The sequence below is a fragment of the Typopeltis vanoorti genome, chromosome 24, assembly GCF_054136105.1.
Source record: "Typopeltis vanoorti isolate ZY-2024b chromosome 24, IOZ_Tvanoo_1.0, whole genome shotgun sequence".
Classification (NCBI taxonomy): domain Eukaryota; kingdom Metazoa; phylum Arthropoda; class Arachnida; order Uropygi; family Thelyphonidae; genus Typopeltis; species Typopeltis vanoorti.
The window spans coordinates 35,091,134-35,109,548 of NC_143572.1; the positions used below are offsets into that span (position 1 = coordinate 35,091,134).

The 18,415-nt window shown below is 34.4% G+C and overlaps 1 protein-coding gene across 1 annotated transcript in view; it reads left to right on the forward strand.

The window, feature by feature from the left end:
- Positions 1–15,537, forward strand: part of SelT (selenoprotein T) — a 56,135-nt gene extending 40,598 nt beyond the window's left edge. The window contains exons 4-5 of the mRNA XM_090413781.1: positions 2,480–2,627; positions 14,925–15,537. Coding sequence (XP_090269907.1) covers positions 2,480–2,595 — 116 coding nt within the window. The 3' untranslated portion in view covers positions 2,596–2,627; positions 14,925–15,537. The remainder of the gene's footprint in view (positions 1–2,479; positions 2,628–14,924) is intronic.
- Positions 15,538–18,415: the final 2,878 nt, after the last annotated feature.

Below are 18,415 nucleotides of genomic sequence, written 5' to 3' on the forward strand. Positions count from 1 at the left end.
CTAACACAGAATATAAATTTATCAGCATTTTAAAGTCTGTGTGTATAAATATTAAACTACAGTATACACCACATTACTTATGGCTCTGGACAAAAACCTCACTGGGGTCAAACACATGACCCAAGGATTGCACATTTTCCTACTTATATGTTATTATTATTACGTGACACCTCCAGGGAGCCTAAAGACTCATCAAGGGAGAACACCTACTCTACAACTCTGTGTCTCCATCACTCAGTTCACCAACTACATCAACACCATCTTCCGCCCACCACTATTACTAGTATTTCCACAGACAATTACAAGCATCAATGCTCACGGTGGGATTCGAACCCGCAGCCTTTTGACTGGAGAGCGGATACACTAACCACTTGGCCAACCAAGCTGGCAATCATGAATAAATGAATAAATCCTTCTGAAGTTAGGTTGGAAATAAAGTAGTTGATTGCAGACTAGAAACCACAGATATAAGGGTGCTGAGGAAAATTAGGAGAGTGAAAAAATAATATTTCTGGCAGAATCATGTTAGAAATAACAATATTACAAAGGTGCTCAGCATCATTAGCATTTGAAAATATGTAAGCATCTACATAGAATGAGAGAGGGTAAAATCAGTGTTTGATGGTAGGAAAAAGTAGAGAAAGATCAAGATTGACTAATGTAGTTAATTGAGATTAGAAGACTGAAATGGAAAATCTAACAATATCAGATCAATTTGTGATCAGCGATTCTGATGTTGGCTACTATAGTCAAACAGCCTTACAACTGCAAAGTACTTATTAGTAAACACCTGGTAGGTCTAGGGAATGTGGCTGGTCTTTGGAAGAATGAGAGGATAAGGAATGCCACTATTTTTTTGTTACAAAGTTGTATAATTTTTTAGTATTTTTGCTAGTTTTATAGATGTGTCCCAGATATGTGGGATGGTAATAGATTTGGTGTGTGGTGTTTTTTGGGGTAGAAAGGGAATGTAGTCATGGGGTTCAGTATTTTTTGGATTTGTGAGGAATTGTAGCCATTAGTTAAGATGGTGTTGTGAATGTGGTCAAATTCAGTGGTGGAGAAATTTTCAGAACACTGTCTTAGTACTATAAGGTTTATCAAATGAAGTTACTGTCATCACCAGATCTCCATGGATAAACACTGAGGTTTGTAAGAAGTCATTTAGATATAAGAGAAAGAATGTGATGACCTCTGGCTCTGATGAAATCAGTGTTCCCTCTAAGCTATGTGTGTGTGTGTGCACACCAGTCGAAAAGGAAATGTACATGTCTAATAACTATGCTCACAAAATTTTGCTTTCAGAATTTCTAATTTACAGTCAGCTCAGTGGAAGGAAGTGGTGCTTGCATCCTCTAATGCTAGTCCACCTGAAAGTAGACTTAAGGTATCCCATAAACTCAAGAATATTAGCTGTAGAATCCACACTATTTCAGACAGTAATATATCCTATTAAGGTTATATATTAGGATTATAATAGGTACCAAGAGATGGCAGCACTTGTTTGCCCATCTCTTCATCAGTGGCCACTTATGAGTTAGTCATGGACCAGCTATCTCTGATTGGCTTCTGGTGGAGATTGAACTGCCCACTCTCTCTCCAAAAGCTAGATAGGGTTTAAAAGGCCTTGCCTACTCCCTATGAGGGAATAAAAGGCTTTAGCTGATTTATTTATTTATAATTTTTAAACATTACTATAAAAAGAAATTATATGAAAAATCATACTTGTTATGTATTTTATTTAACAATTTCTCCACTGTCTCTGTTCCAGCATTACTCTAACCCATTCCAACTTAATACATTCTAATTAGTTACTTTTAACATGTGCTATGTGGACAAACCAGTGCTGATGTCAGCAAGTTGCAGAGGCATATTTCTTTAGAATATCCACTGTCTAAACAATACAGTCACTTGAACTCATACAAATGGTAGTGGATTTTTGTAGCTATGACTTAAGCAAATTAATTTACTGCTCACAGTTTTACAGGTTATAACCAGACTAAAATGCAACATTTATATGAGAAATATTACTTTAGCACACACGCATGTAGTCTAAGACTACATGTGTGTGTGCTAAGAAAAATGTTTTTCATGTTCACATGGGCTGGCAAAAATTAGAACATTGGATGGAACATCTGAAGAGTGGAACTTGTATACCAAGATAGGTAGTGAATGAATAGAGGGGAAGTCAATGATTTACCTAGAAAGGATAGCAAGTAGACTGTAAGGCAATAAATTGTAAGAAAACCTCTAAGGATTTCAGTCAATATGCCTGCAGAGATCCCAAAAGCATACACATGAGGCATGCAGCATTCACAAACAAGAATTTATAAATCTGCTGTTAATTGTTAAAATCATAAGGGGAGTAAAATAATTCTGTACTAATTTGAAAAATTATGAGATCTGTAATTGCCAATAAGTAGTATTAATTATTGTAATAGTATGCTTTTGTTGACTTTTTTATTTTTATTTTTTTTAGATGTTCCTGTCTGGTCCAAAATGGAAACTGGTAGAATACCATCACCTCCAGAATTATTCCAGATTATAGATAACCATATTTTATTGAGAAGTACAGATGCATCGTTGGCGTTATAACCAAGGTCCAGTGGTATTATACCACTCATGAGGTAAAACTTTTTTTTTTCAGTAGAAAATTACTAAACTGTATGCCATGCTAATTACAGAGTTGAATTTGCTTTTTTTTCCATATAGTCTCACTCTTGTTGTAGGAGCTGCATATGTACGATGCTGGTCTGAAAAGTTCTTGGCCTAACAGTGAAAAAACAAATTTATAATTTCAAAATTATTTTTATTTTTCAACATTAATCTCCCTTAAGACTAATACATTTATTCCAGAGATGCTCCAGTGCCATTATCCCATCCCTGTAGTGGTTCTCAGTAAGATCTGCAAAATGCCCCTCTACTGCTGTAATCACCTCTTGATTCGAAGAAAAATGCTGACCAGTGAGGAAGATTTTTAGTTTTGGGAAGAGATAGAAGTCAAAGGGAGCCAAATCTGGGGAATGGAATGGATGCTCCAACAATTTATAGTGCAGATCCCTTCTGCAAACTGGATCTTTTCTCACAAATTTTTTTGTCTAGTCTAGTTAAAAGATCGGAATAATATTTCCCGGTTATTGTTTTACCCTTTTCAAGATAATTAATAAACAAAATGTCTTTAGTCCCAAAACACCGATGCCATGATCTTTCCTGCTGATGGAACAGACTTTGTCTTTGGTGCTGAACAACCAGCTTCTGTCCACTGTTTTGACTGCTGTTTGGATTTTGGTGTGTAATGGTGAATCCAAGTCTCATCCATAGTAATAAATCAGGGCACAAAATCAGTTTTATTCTTGTTAAAACTCTCCAAACACTGTTCAAAGATTTTCATGTGAGTGCATTTTTGATCTGCTGTGAGCAAGTGCAGCACCCATCTTGGCACAAAGCTTTTTCATTTGCAGTTCTTCATGCAAAATATATCCTACACATTCTTTTGAAATGCCTATAGTCTCAGCAACTTCACGCACTTTGACTCGCCGGTCATCCAATGCCATATCGTGTACTTGATCAATGATTTCTAGTGTTGTTACACTTTTTGGACGTCCTTCACGTGGATCATCTTCAAGGCTGGTGTGGCCACATATAAACTCAGCAGCCCATTTCTTAATTGTCGAAAACGAAGGAGAAGAGAGCCCATAAACTTTTATGAACTTCGAATAAATTTCTTCATCATCATCATCATCATCAAATTCCTGCCTTGTACCCTCAAGGGGTGTACAGGATATGACAGTACTACATGAAAAAATTACATCATCACTAACTTCCTATCTACAATTTTCCTCCAAATCAGTCTGTTACTTGTCAAGACTCCAACATTATCAGATCTTATATTTCTATCGTCTAAGGCACTTTGTACCGTATCAATCCACCTATATCTTGGTCTTCCTCTGGGTCGTTTTCCTGCCAACCTGGCAGAGAACACTTGTTTTGCTAATCTTTCCTCTCCCATTCTATTTAAGTGACCATACCATCTGAGATTAGCTCTGCTAACGCATTCCTGGATGCTCACAATGTGAAGTTCTTTCCTAATATCCTCATTTTTAATATGATATTGCCATTGATGCCATCTGTTCACGCCTCTAAATTTCTTTTGGCGTTAAATTAAACCTTCTTTTATAAAGAAGTTTATCCATTTCAAAGGACAGATAACACTTTTGCTTCAGACAGCTATATAAAACAAACTATTTGACAGAATGACTTGCAGTATCACATGTATGCTTATGTACCAACATATGTACCAACTTAAAAAAAAAAAAAAAAAAAAAAAAAATCTTGCCGATAGTGTTGCCATCTATGGTTGAGGCTGAGAACTTTTCAGATCACCCTCGTAAGTTGTACTTATGTTGGAAATGTAATATGTAATTCACTATATGCAGTGTTTGTATAGTATTAATTACTATGTATTGCAAACAACAGCAGCAGCTATTTTCTGAAATTCTATCAACCTCTTGTCCTCTGATGAAACTTACATAGTATGCATTTAATTAGTCTTGGGGGTCTCTTCTTGGAAAAGACTGGCAGATGCAGTATTATGCAAACCTTGTTGGAAAAACATGCTCAAAACAACTTGCTATAAATTATCAGGTTTTCAAAAGCACAGTTGCTTGTTAGCAGTTTGGAAACCATTGTTAAGAATGTAATTTAAAGTATGCAGATGTGTTGAAAAACATCAAGTCATTTCAGCATCAAAGAGGAGCATATCCTGAAACCAGACCAGATACAGATCTGGAGCAGACTTCTTCAAAGGATTTGTCTGGTCTAGCATATGGTTAAGAGGGCATTTGTGTTTTTTTTATGTACCATTGTGACCCCACACTCCACAGCCTGCTTTATACTTATTAGCCATCATTTGAAGGGAGTTTTGGTCTAATGGTTTGGCTGATGGGGGGTAGACTCCTACTGCAGTGAAAAAGTTTAGTAAGACAGGAAATATATATCCTTATAACAGATGTATATGCAAAGTAAGGTTTGTTCCATCAGTATCTCAGATTTGCCATTAGAAATGTGAGACTGAGAGAAAAAGTGTTATTTACATCATATTATGTTTTGAAGAGCTTTTCTCTTGATCTATCATATGCCTTTACCAGATCTAACAAAACTTAAAGATCCTTGTTTTATTCCCAAGATTTCTTGAAATTTGTCATCATCTGGTCATGACAACACCTGTTTGGTTCATGGAAGCATGTTCTCTTAGTTTCTTTTCCACATACTTTCTTAAATGGAATCCTTAATGGTATTTGTTTTCAAAAATTGTCTATAAGTTTAGAAGTTTTCCATAGGTTTAGCTTCTTTTACACATAACCCTCACTTTTTTCTGTACATTTTTTTTTTTTTTTTTAATTTTTCAAAAGCATATGTTGAATCACTAACCAGGAATTTCTATATTTCTTCTTTTCATGGACTCTGGAGTTTTTTTTTTTTTTTTTTTTATAAGACTTTAAATGCTTAAGTTTGATGTCTAGGCTCAATTTCCTAGGAAGTTTGCTGCTTAGCTCTTAAAATATCAGTCTTGTTTTCAGGCTCCTTCACATGTTTTTCTCCCAGTAACACGTATATATTTGAAGTTACAGTTCACAGTTGGAGGTTCGACACTGATTCTCTTCAAAATATTACTGTGCAATTTCTCATTTCAATGAGATACTCATTTTTATTCTATTTGCCACTAGAACCCATGCTTTTATATTTTAGACCAGTTCAAAAACATTACTATCAATAATAACATAGTTGATAACTTTTTTTCTTTTTGTATGAAATTATACACATTTTTATATTGACATGTCATTTTGTGCTGAACAGAAAACTGGTAGGTACTTGCCATTATTGTTAGTCCAATCCCCTTTACTCTGAATTCTCCTGCAACTCTGTATGTGTGGGATTGAACGAATCGAACGAATTTCTTGCAAGTCTATATAAATTTTCCATTTTAAAATCTGCCAGCATTCATCCTGCTCGAAATTGATTCCTATTCATGACGTTAATGTTTAGTGTTGAATACTATTACTGCTGTCTTCCTTTCCTTGATTATCATACCATTATTTAGAAAAACCTGACTGTTTTTATCTTCATGGTTTCATTATATCAAGTTATGTTATAATACAGTGATACCTCGGCTAACGAATTTTTCGGACTCAGCTAACGAATGTTTTAGTGGATGTGCGTGCTAACATAAAGCAGCAAACATGAACGGTCGGGCCATTCCAGGAGCTTATCTTTTCTATCTGTATGTGTTAATTTGTTGAAGAACACTCAAAAGATCTGACAACAGATCTTGAAGAGTTGAAAAAGCAACTGAATCAGGAAAGAGACAAGGAAGATAAAGAGTGCTCATCAGAGGAGGAGGACAGCAATAAAAAGGGAAGAATGCCAACAGGTGACATTAAAAAAATGCTGCACTACTGGGAAGAGTTTCAGTCTTTGGCTACAAAAGTGGCATCCCAACAAAGCTGAAATGAACAGACTTTGTGCCTTGGTTGAAGACAAGTGTCTGAATCACTTTGAAAACATTCTGAAAAAAAGAGAAGTTCAATCAATATTGGACAGATTTTTGACTTCTCCTTTAGCAATGAGGCAGAGGCCAGCTACTGAAGAAGAGGAGACTTACCTTGAATAAACTTTGAAAATTTGGAAGAAGAATAGTAAAAACGTTGTGTACATATTTTCAGTTTAATAAAGTGTATATAATAGTGTGAAGATCGTCAGTTTTTCATTCTACTTTCCATTCTCCTTCATCTAATTGGTAGCTGTTCATCTCAGCCTTTGGTGAGTTTTTGCACTTTTATAGTGTGTTTTTTACTATTTTATAAACCTTATCTTTAAATAGTAGGGAGCATCCAGAACGAATTAAACGATTTTCTATAGAAACCTATGGGAAATCACGTTTCGGCTAACGAATGTGATTCAGGAACAAATTAGCTTCGTTAGTCAAGGTATCACTGTAGTTCTCTAATTCCTCTGCTAGCTGCACACTTTTTTTTTTCATTAATGCTTCTTATTACTGATTGTTTTTGTCTTCAGTTTATTGAGATTGTTCTAATGCTGATATTTTTGTCATTATCCCCTGTTAATTCATTATGTTGTGCATCTGCTGGTTTGCACATTCACATGTCTTATCTGCTTCAGGAACTCATTTTTACAGGTTTGTCGTTATTTATAGGATGTTTATTTCAACTTTTGTTTGGTAGGATTTGTGGAAATCACTATGTGAAATGTAAGGACATGCTAAAAATTAGCATGCCTGAATGCTAAAATGTGTAGATCTGTTTTGTTAAGTGAAATGATGCAATGTATAAATTATAATGTAAAATTATATGTCTACTATACTGTGATAAATATTGAAACATGAGCATACAGTGATTCTGTGTGCCTAATAGTAAAATAATCAGCCAGGAACACATGGAGCAAGAGTAATTCTTCAAAGCTGCTGCTTTATTGATTGGATGATTCATTGGAGGAGACAGGGAAGGTAAGGTCATAAACAAAAAATTTTTTTCAAATTCCGGAATTGCAACAAAGTGCTCTGGTGATGGTTCACCAAATGCATAACTTGTGGGGAATGTCCACACTCATCTTCAGGGGGTGCGATGACATCAGGTGGGCTTCTTTAAATATTTGTATAGTTCGCCCACCGATTTGAGGTCCCTCGAAACTACTGCGCATGTCAGAAAAAGGAGAATCCATTCCGATAATAGGGTAATCAGTCTGTTTTCTGGGAGGTAATAATAAACAAACTGAGTTTGTTTATTATTACAGGTCGGAAAATTTAGCTTTTCTTTTACGAACATTGTTGTTTTTAAAGTGTAACTATTTTGCTTGTATAACAGTTGGAAAAATGTACGTAGAGTGTTAATACGTGCAAATACTACGTTCTACATAAAACAATGTCACTTCGCTCCATGATAAGTTTCCTTTTATTCTGGGACTTTTTAAAACAAAATCCGATTTCATGAAGTATTTTCCTTAAAGTTTCTCTTTTCCAAGGAAAATTAATTTTTTCTTTAAGCACAGGAATCAATTTCGGAACAGTTGGCACTCTTTTCTCGAATACGTAAAATTCGTGAATAGCTCTTCTTATAACGTCTACATCAAAATCATTCAAAGCTACGGTTTCGATGGTTTTACTCTGGTGCTTTTTTTTTTTTTTTTTTTTTTTAGGAGATTTAAATTTTGGCTTACCTTCACCTTTTGATTCCCTACGAATTCTTTTAACAGTCGACCCCAATACGCCCACAATTGCACTTGCACGTTTTATGACTTGAGAAAGGGGAACAAGAAGACGGCCTTCTGACAATTCTTTTTCGCAGAATGTCAGCACATTATTCAATATTCTTTTGCAAGAGCTACTGAAACGTGTAACAATAGAACTTGTTGACTGTACTGGATCCATCATACAAATTAATAATAAAAAAATAATGCAAAAAGAGAACAACAAAAATCAAGCTAGTACTAGTACAGCGACAGACAAGAAAGCACGTGATTTCGCATGTTGGCGACCAATTCGTACATCCTTCATTTCTTTCTCCCCTTCAGCATGAATCGACTACTCTTGGCACAAATCCAACAAGGGATCTAGAAATGGTGGGCGAACTATATTACATTACATCCAACTTGATCTGTGCAGTTTGCTGTTTCTTTTTCTGCATGAATTTCTCTGTAGCAAGTATTTGCATCTTGCATCATTCTGTCTTGATTTGCTAAATCTCTCCATATTTTGGCCCATTTCAAACAACCGAATTGTCTTATTAACAGAGGCAATTGCCTCTGCAGTTTTTTCACTGAAACTTTTTGAGGACTTGGCTTCTTCTTGTTCTGGGTTTTTCTTCTTCCACAGCTTCTATGAACTGCTTGACATCTTCATTATCATCCTCCAGCTGTTTAGCTAGCAGCACTAACACTGTCTTGTCACCTGTTGTGAGCCTTTGTTGAATTCTGCAAATATATGAAAGATGTATTTTCAGCAGCCTTAAAATGACTTGAAGACAGCAATAACACTAAGTTGAAGGAGTGAGGTAGTATTTGATGAATGTGTTTAGGATGGCCATGGTAAGGATAAGTGGTCATAAGTTGTGTACAGTGTAAGTCAAGAACTGACTGTAAAATGTCAGTTGTCAAGTGGCATAGAGGGAGGGGAAAAAATTGACAAATAACGTTATCTTATTTCACTTAAAAAAAAAATAAATTTTAATCTCTCTCTTGGGGCAAATGAAAGCAAAAATATGCATATATATGTTACAGTTAAAGTGATAAATCCGGTTATTATTAATAATAACCAGTTAAAGTGAATAATTAGAATTAATCACTTTAACCGGTTAAAGTGAATAATTTCTAGAGGAGTCTGGTAAATGAAATAAAAACATGCTTATAGGTTTTGTATATAGGCAGGCCCGGCTGGTGGCGTGTGCGAAGTGTGCAATATACACAGGCACCGCAGAAGAAAAGATGCCTAAACGATGTCAAAAAATATGAGATAAGAGTTTAAACCAGGGGTCGCCAAACTTTTTTGACTGTCGACCCATTCAAGAGTTTCTTGACTTTTATCGACCCCCTCTATTTTACTATTATGTAATTATAATAGGATAAGCAAAAAAGACACTTGTTGGTAAATACATCATTTTGGCCTCCGTAACTATTTTCATGACCTTGCTCCATCTTATAGGTCCTATTCATGTCGCTGTTCCCACGATTCACTCTTAATTGCATTGTCATTCAGGATGGAGATAATTCAAATTAACCGAATTAAATATTACCCGTACAATGATGTCTTATATATTTCTATCGACCTCTAACAATGTTATATCGACCCCTGAGGGTCGATATCGAACACTTTGGCAACCACTGGTTTAAACGAACAACGAATGGTACAGAATGGTACATATAATTATGAATGTGCGTCGTCTTCCGTTCGGGCCCCTTCAGATCTTCCCGGAAACGAACAAATAAATTCTTGAATTGTATCCTGGATCCGATTATATTACTGTAATTTCTGATTAAAATTTTCGTAAATATATCTTCTTTTTTTTTTTTTTTTTTTGATGTATCATAAATCAACTTATGATTAATTGTTGAGTTCCGTATAAAAAAACATTTGTATAAGCAGGACTAATCTGTAGGTAACATTATACTGTAAAATGGTTTTCATTTGTTTTTCATTTCCTGTTCGTTTTATTCACACTTTATTCAAAAAAAACTTTCTTGGAAAGGCGCCGAACATTAATCACACACACACAAGAAAAATGCTAGCCGCCGGTCCTGTATATAGGTATTCATTCTCAATAGAAATTATAACAGCTTAAGTTAGGTTAGTTTATAATGAAAAAAGAAAGGAAAGTACTTCTTTTGCACTCAATGAAATCAGAAATCATTATAAACTGCCCTAACCTTTATTGGTTAGGTTAGTTTATAATGAAAAAAGTAAGGAAAGTACTTCTGTTGCACTCAATGAAATCAAAATCATTATAGCCTAACCAAAACTAACCTGGATGTCGAACCAGAGTGTAGTCGTAGTTTGTCGTGGGCAGATTAATGGGGATGAAAGATAAACGTTGTTGTGGGCTGAGCTTAATGATTGCGGGTAGATAAATGGGAATAACAAATAAAAGTTGTTGTGGGCATATGAATGGGGATAATAGATAAACATCGTTGCTGTACCTCTTTTCTCATCATTGGAGAAAAACGCTAATCAGTTCCTCTCTGATTTAGCTATAATCCCCATTCATCTGCCCACAACAATATTTATCTTTTATCCCCATTAATTTGCGACGACAAACTACGACTACACTCTGGTTCGACATGCGACATCCAGGTTAGTTTAGGTTAGGTTAGTTGATATTGATTTCTTTTTAAAAAATTTTTATGGAATTTACAACCATGTTAAAAAAACTTTTTTTATTATCCCGACGTTTCGATCTTCACATGAAAATCATCATCTGGAGCGTACATAAATATACAGGACAAGCTGAGTTACATCATTAACTGTAAGCTAGAAAAACAATGATTTAATCACATGTTATTCTACTGGCGTGACCTCTGGTGGGGAAAAAAATTAAATTAAAAAAATAAATAAATAAATAAAATAAAATAAAAAATAAATTTTTACATCAAGCTAAATTCTGTTTTTACAATGACAGGAATAAACACTCTTTTTGATGGTTTTCTTTCAGAAACAATTGGTGTCCTATTTTTAGTATTACAATTCTAATTTTTGATTTACAATACTGGATTTTCTACAGTCCTGTTTATAGTTGTTCTTGGTGAGGAAGGTCAAATATATACCTTCCATATGTTTGGGATTTTTAAACCATCATTGTTGTTCAGATTGGGGTGGTTGCTGATAATCTCACATGGTATGGTATGAATTTCCATTCATACCATGTTCTAGTGCGATGTAGACAGCTGGTGGTTTTTCCAGTCAATTCTGTGTAAGGTATTCAGGGCATGATCAGAAAGGCCAGCTTCACCATAATTATTATATTTAATGTGTCGTTTATGTTCTTTTTGTCTAATAGGAATAGTCCGTCCTGTTTCTCCTATATATGGTATGTTGCAAGTACAATAAATCTGGTATACTCCAGGGTGAGCTAGTGGAGGGAGTGGGTCTTTGGATGAGTTGAGTAAGCTTTTTAATTTTGCAGGAGGTTTAAAGGTGGCTTTGAGGTTGTACTTTTGTAGTACTCTGTTTATTTTGTCTGATATTCCTTTAATGTAGGGAATGGTTATAGTTTTACTGTAGTCTGGTTTGTCTTTGTTTTTTATTGTGGTTTTGTAGAGAATTTTGTTTATAGTGTTTTGGCTGTATGTTTTTTTGTAAGTTATTACTGATAATTTTAAATTTGTCTTTCAGTGCCTGTTCACTGGAATTTTAAAATGAATGCTGATCACCGTGTAACCCTAAAAGAAAGGATTATGATATTGATTTCTGATTTCATTGAGTGCAAAAGAAGTACTTTCCTTACTTTTTTCATTATAAACTCACCTAAACTAAGCTGTTATAATTTCTGTTGAGAGTGAAAACCTATATATAAAACCTATAAACATGTACCAGACTCCTCTAGGAATTACTCACTTTAACCGGTTAAAGTGATTAATTCTCGTAAATTATTCACTTTAACCGGTAATTATTAATAATAACCGGATTTATCACTTTAACCATAACATATGTATATATAAAAAGTACTTAATGACATTTCTTAACACATGTTCATTTCATTTCTACAAAAAAAAAAATATAAAAAATGACACAATCAAATGTAAATTACTTTTGGCACTTAGCACTCTGCCCGTACATGATTTGTTTTATTAAACACAATTGCTTCTATCTACAGTCATTTACTATTGTGATACTTAATACATTTTTTCTTAGACTGTCTTCTGATAATTTGTCATACATGTAATTTGCAATATGTGAATAATCATTTGGATCACCCATATGCAGAAATCCTCTGCATTATTTATTTTTTTGTAAACAATCTGTTTGCTTATAGCACATCTGCACCTAAAAAGCCACTCATGCACACTTCATTCATATCTCTATGCTATATATTTCTAAACCGATAGGTTCTTTCCCTTCTACTTAGCTTTAGTTTCAGTGGATAGCCTACATGAATAGTTTACATTATTTCTGACTTCTTGTCAACAACCATATTAGTCTGTTATCTGTTGCGATTCCAATATTGTTGGATTGTCTATTTTGATCTTCTTCTGCATCTTTTCCTACCATATTAGCATTAGAATGTGTTGATAATCTCTCCTCTCCTCTCTCATTTTGTTTAAGTGAAAATACCACCTGAGATTAGTTCTACTCACACATTCTTGAATGCTAACAATGCCAGATTCCTCCCTAATATCTTCATTTTTAATTTTGCTATCTGTGGTGTATGTGGTATAATCTTTGATTGTTTTACTTCTAACCCAGCTCTCAAATACAGTTACACCACGAGTTATGTAACACGCAACTTACGTAATAAATTCGCAGTTACGTAGTAAATCTACTAATGCATATGAACACATTTGCGTCTTTGACAGCCTTATTGCAGTACAGTAGTATATGTATCACACGGTTAGCTCAGTCACTTGTTATCACTAGTTTCGTTGTTTTTTACCCTTAAAATGGAATGCAAATGGAAAACCAAATGCACTGGTAATAATTTTTCTAAAAAAAAAAAAAAAAAAGGTCTACAATTACTTTAGAAGAAAAGTTGAAAATAATTTGTATGTATGAAGGCAGGAAAATTCTATCAACAACAACTCAGGAAATAAATTGACCTATTTCGTGAATACAATGAAAATACAGTGAATACAATGTAAACCACAGATAGGAAAATATCTGTGGTTTACATGATAATCGCATATCAGGTGCTTACTTTTAATACCTTGCAATGATATGATGAAACCTTCAGAACTGAGAAATAGTGAAGGATAAAGTTCTCATTGTTGAAAGCATGAAAGGTGCAATAACATTGAAGGGCACAATTATTACCAAGAAGAGGCTGGGCCTGATTGTAAAAAATTAATGTAAGACAGCAGTATGAGTAGCCATTGAACATTTTATTGTATGTATGTAATTTACAAATTTAACTTATGTACAATTCGAGTTACATAAAGATTTATGGAACACATTACTTACGTAACTCGGGATGTAACTGTACATAAGTTTAAATGGATGTTTGAATACTTGTTTTGTATACAGCTAGTTTTGTATTTTGGTGAATTTTTCTCTTATTCCATATCAAATTATTCAGATGACTGCACCATACTTGGTTTGCTTATTCTGTTGTCTGTTTCCATGTTTAATTTTACATTGTCGTTAAAAACTGTGCTTCAGCTGTTGAAATGTTTTACTTATTCTATAGGTTCTCTGTAGAATGCAGTTGATATTTTAAGTGTTCCTGACTATTTTCATAATCTGTCGTTTTTATTGCTGATTTGCAACTCTCATTTCTTAGAGCTGTCATTCAATTTACTGATGGTATCCTGCAGACTTAACTTATAGTGGATTTATTTAGGCAACATGATCTTGTGAAGTGCTGAGATTAATATCTCCAATTTTGATTTGGGTTTGTTGCCAGTTCATAATGTGATCCATAATGGGAAAGTATGAAGATAATGATAAAAAAGGTGTATCAGCTTATCAGAACTGAGATTATTAAGTTGGTACACCTTTTTACTACTCATATATGGGAAATATATGATTTCAGCATTAATTCAACCTTGGTTTCTCTTCTGGGTGTGGATGTGACTGATCAGACCTCAATAATGGCCGAAACCAGTCTTGGTAGTGGTCCTCCCATTAATGCATAGCATTATACTTGGCCGAAAGGAAGTGTGCTGTATATTATGGAATACTAAGGCAGTGATTTGTAGTCATTAGCCTCTACATTCAAGTAGCCTAAACTGTGTTATTGCATTGTTAAACTTTGTGTTATAAGTTTTACTGTTGATTTGCATATTTATTCCAGGAAGCACATTCAACTTTCAAGCATTTCTTGTATATTGCTAATGTTTTCTAGCAAAAAGGTTGATGATGATAGGTAGACCCATTCATAACTGACTTATAATAGAAATAAAATGGTATTGGTAATTTTAATAGATAAAATATTAACAATTTGTGTTTGATGCCATAGTGTGAGAGTTTCGGTACTATGGAAATTTTTGATTAATGGAAAGGAAAATATCTGTGGTTTACATAATACTCGCATATCAGGTGCTTACTTCTAATACCTTGCAGTGTAGTTTCTTAATCATTAAATGCAAGTTTGATATATAAAATATTAATTTCAGTATTAGAGATCAAAATAATTAGTGAAATTGCTCCAAAATAATTGATTCTTTATATTTTAATAATGATATGATGAAACCTTCTTTGTAATTAGGTGTATTCCATGTGCCTGTGGTCATCACTACTACTTCTGCTACAGCCCGATGAAGACTACCACATCAAACAGCTTGCTGTCTGTGGAATTCTGATGCTTTGCTGCTGCTGTAAGACAATAGTGCTGTAACAACAGACTTGGAATATTTGACAGATGTGTATATTTTTAACTGCAAATGCTCTTCTGCACATAAACTTCAACTACTTCATCAGTCATATTTTGTGTGCAGAGAGTTTCAACAGACTATAAAATGTTTATTTAAATAAAGTATAGTCGTTATTAGTGATTTATTAGCATATTTCAGAGTTAAAATTTTTTGGAATGGCTAATCTTAACTTTTAGTTTGAGAATTTTATGTATAGAGAAGATGGAAAATTCTGGGCAAAAAACACATTATGAACGTTGACTTTTTCTTTAATTGAACATTTGGGGGGAAAAGAAAGGGAAAAAATTGATTTAAATAATTTTGCCCACTCTTGTATAATCAAAATGCATTCCATTATTTGTATTAAAGCTGAAAAAAAAAAGTGTGCCAGAAAATAAAATAATTTTCACAGTATTATTATAAAATGTATATTTTTTCCTACTTAACAATAAAAAATTGCTGCACCTATCACTGTTATCCCTTGCACATTTGTAATTGCATTTACAAACTATATTCCTTGACTTTTAATTATTCTAATTTCTAATTTTTTTTTCTTAAAATTGTTAGTGTGTTTTGTTATGCTTGAAAAAAATGTAAGTTTTAATAGCATCATATAGTGATTAAAATTATATTTGCTCAGTTTAAAGTTATTTTGATAAAGTAAATAATAACTTAATCATTATTATTTTTAAAACAACCATACATACAAGAGGCTGCAAAACCAATAGCATACTAGTGTTGCTGTGTGTGTGGGGGGGGGGGGGGGAAGCAATGAAGAAAACCTGTTGTGTTTTTTGAGAAACTAGATTTTGTAGTTCTTAGGGGAAAACTGTGGGAAAGACGTTTCCAGAAGCTCAGACATAGACTAAGTTAAAGAGAAGAACAAGAAGTTTAGTTTCTTATGTTTGGAGCTGGACAGTGATGTTGACTAGCAGTTCTTGTGTTCACGATGTCAAGGGAAGGTGAAAGAATGATGGCCACTGTTTCAGTAAAATTGCAACCATGAAAATATCTGTAGAGGAGACAGACGACAGAATGAAAATGAGAAAGTGACTGCAGCATATCTGCATGGAGAGGAATCATCAGTTAGCTGGATTGCTCTCTTCTAGATAAAGTATTTATAAAGAAATTTTTTATGTATCATCCCAGGTGAGAACAGTACTCTAAAGTATGGTAAATTTGGGATTTATACACTGCTTTGAAGTTGTACAAGTGAGAATAATGGCATGACATAAAGAAATTTTTTATGTATCACCCTAGATGTGAGAACAGTATTCTAAAGTAAACCAAGAATGTAATTTCTTGGAAAGTATACCTAGTTTATTACAGATGGCTAACAGAAGTGATGCACTTATTCCAGGAAACTAAATTTGTAAGTCTGCCAAGAAGAGAGAGAGAGATCTATCTTACATAGCAATCTCAGCATTATCAAAAAGTGAGAACAAATAAAGCATGATCCTTTTTTCCATAAAATAAGATGGGACTGTTTCGATAGCATTAAAGCAAAAGGTTGACCTCACCCCAAAATAGAACAGGGATTATTAGTGTTTAAAATATTGATTATGAAAAATCTTGTTGCTTGGGATATTATAATGCTGCAATGTTTGTCAAACAAAATAGAGGAATAAAGGATAACAATCATCAGAAATAATGTGAATAGAATTTGAAGTTGGCAAAAGAAAAGGCATTTATAGATAGTAATTTAGTAAATAAGTACATAACTTTGGGATACTCTGGCATTGGTGTGGAAACCTGAATGTAGTGAATGATCAGGGAGGAAATTGACAGTTCCATTGCAAAGAGAGGACAGTAGACCTTAAGATGTTAATTTGATAAATAGGCTTTTATGCTTAAGGGTCAAAGCTGTATAACTGAGAGGAGACCTTCACATAGCCTTTAAAGGAATGCGGAGAACCGACCAGGGCTTCTAACCTAATGTCCAATCCTCACCTTCTCGTGGTGCAGACTGTTGGGTATCTACTTGGATACTGAACGGACGAGGATGGGCTGGCAATTTGGGATTTAGCCGACCAAATTGTATTCTTATTGGTTAAACCAAAATATAAAATGATGGTACAACATGACAAAATTTCATGCTGGCTGGGGCGTCGCCCGGTTAAACAAGGCCCCCGTTGTTTTCGCCAGGGAACCAGGGCGAACAGCGAAAAGTCAGCTACTGGAACAAATCTGAAAATAAACCCCAACTCACCATCACCAGAGTTAAAGATCGGTACTATCAATGTAAGAAGCCTGATTGGCAAAGAAATGGAGCTAGCTGAGGAATTAGATAAGTACCAGATCGACATAATAGGGGTGACTGAAACAAAAAAGACCAAAACTGGTGAGATCTTTCTGAGCAATAAATACAAAATGTTATATTCAGGCAATGACAATCAAGGAAAAGAAGGAGTAGCCATAGTATTCAACACAAAATACGAGGCTAAACTTCTTGAATGGCAGTCAGTCTCAAGTAGAGTAATGTGGGCAAATATGAGAATGGGGAACTGGACAATGAGACTTATTTGTGCCTATGGTCCCACAGAAGGTTCTACTAAGGTAGAAGTGGAGGAATTTTTTGAGGCTTTAGAAAAAGCAACTGACACAATGAAAAAGGAAAAGTTGGTCCTTGTTGGGGATCTAAATAGCAGAGTAGGAAATGATTGTGAGACATACAAAAATATTTTGGGAAAATTTGGAGAAAAGAGCAAAGCTAATAATAATGGCAAATATCTGTTGGATTTCTGCTCAGGACATGGACTGGTTATTGCTAACACCATGTTCCAACATAAAAATGTGCACAAATTCACATGGAGAGCAGAGGCTAGGAATAAGAAAAGTCTCATTGACTATGTTATTGTTGATAGTGATGTTTTCTCCCTGGTGCAGGACACCAGAGTGTACAGAGGATTTGAAATTGGAAGTGATCACTATTTAGTCTTGAGCAGGATAAAATTGAATTTCATATTGAAAAGAATAACATGTAAGAAAGTTTTAAAGCGAATAAAAGTTGAGCAGCTCTCAGATGTGAGCTGTAGACTAAAATACACAAAGATTATTGAAGGGAAAATGAAAGAGTTTGAGAACAGGAATCAAACCTTGGAGATTCAGTGGCAAACTCTGAAGAAAACATTGATTGATTCTGCCAGAGAGGCATGTGGTGAGGTTGTAAGGATAAAAAAATCAGAACTCCCTGGTGGACACAGAAGGTTAAAGAGACAGTGAAGGAAAAGAAGAAAGCATACCAAAAGTTCCTGTCAAATAAGTCAGCTTGTGCTCTTAGAGAATATAGAGACAAATGCAAGAATGCTAAACAAAAGTCATGGGAGGACTTTGGCAAGAATATAGA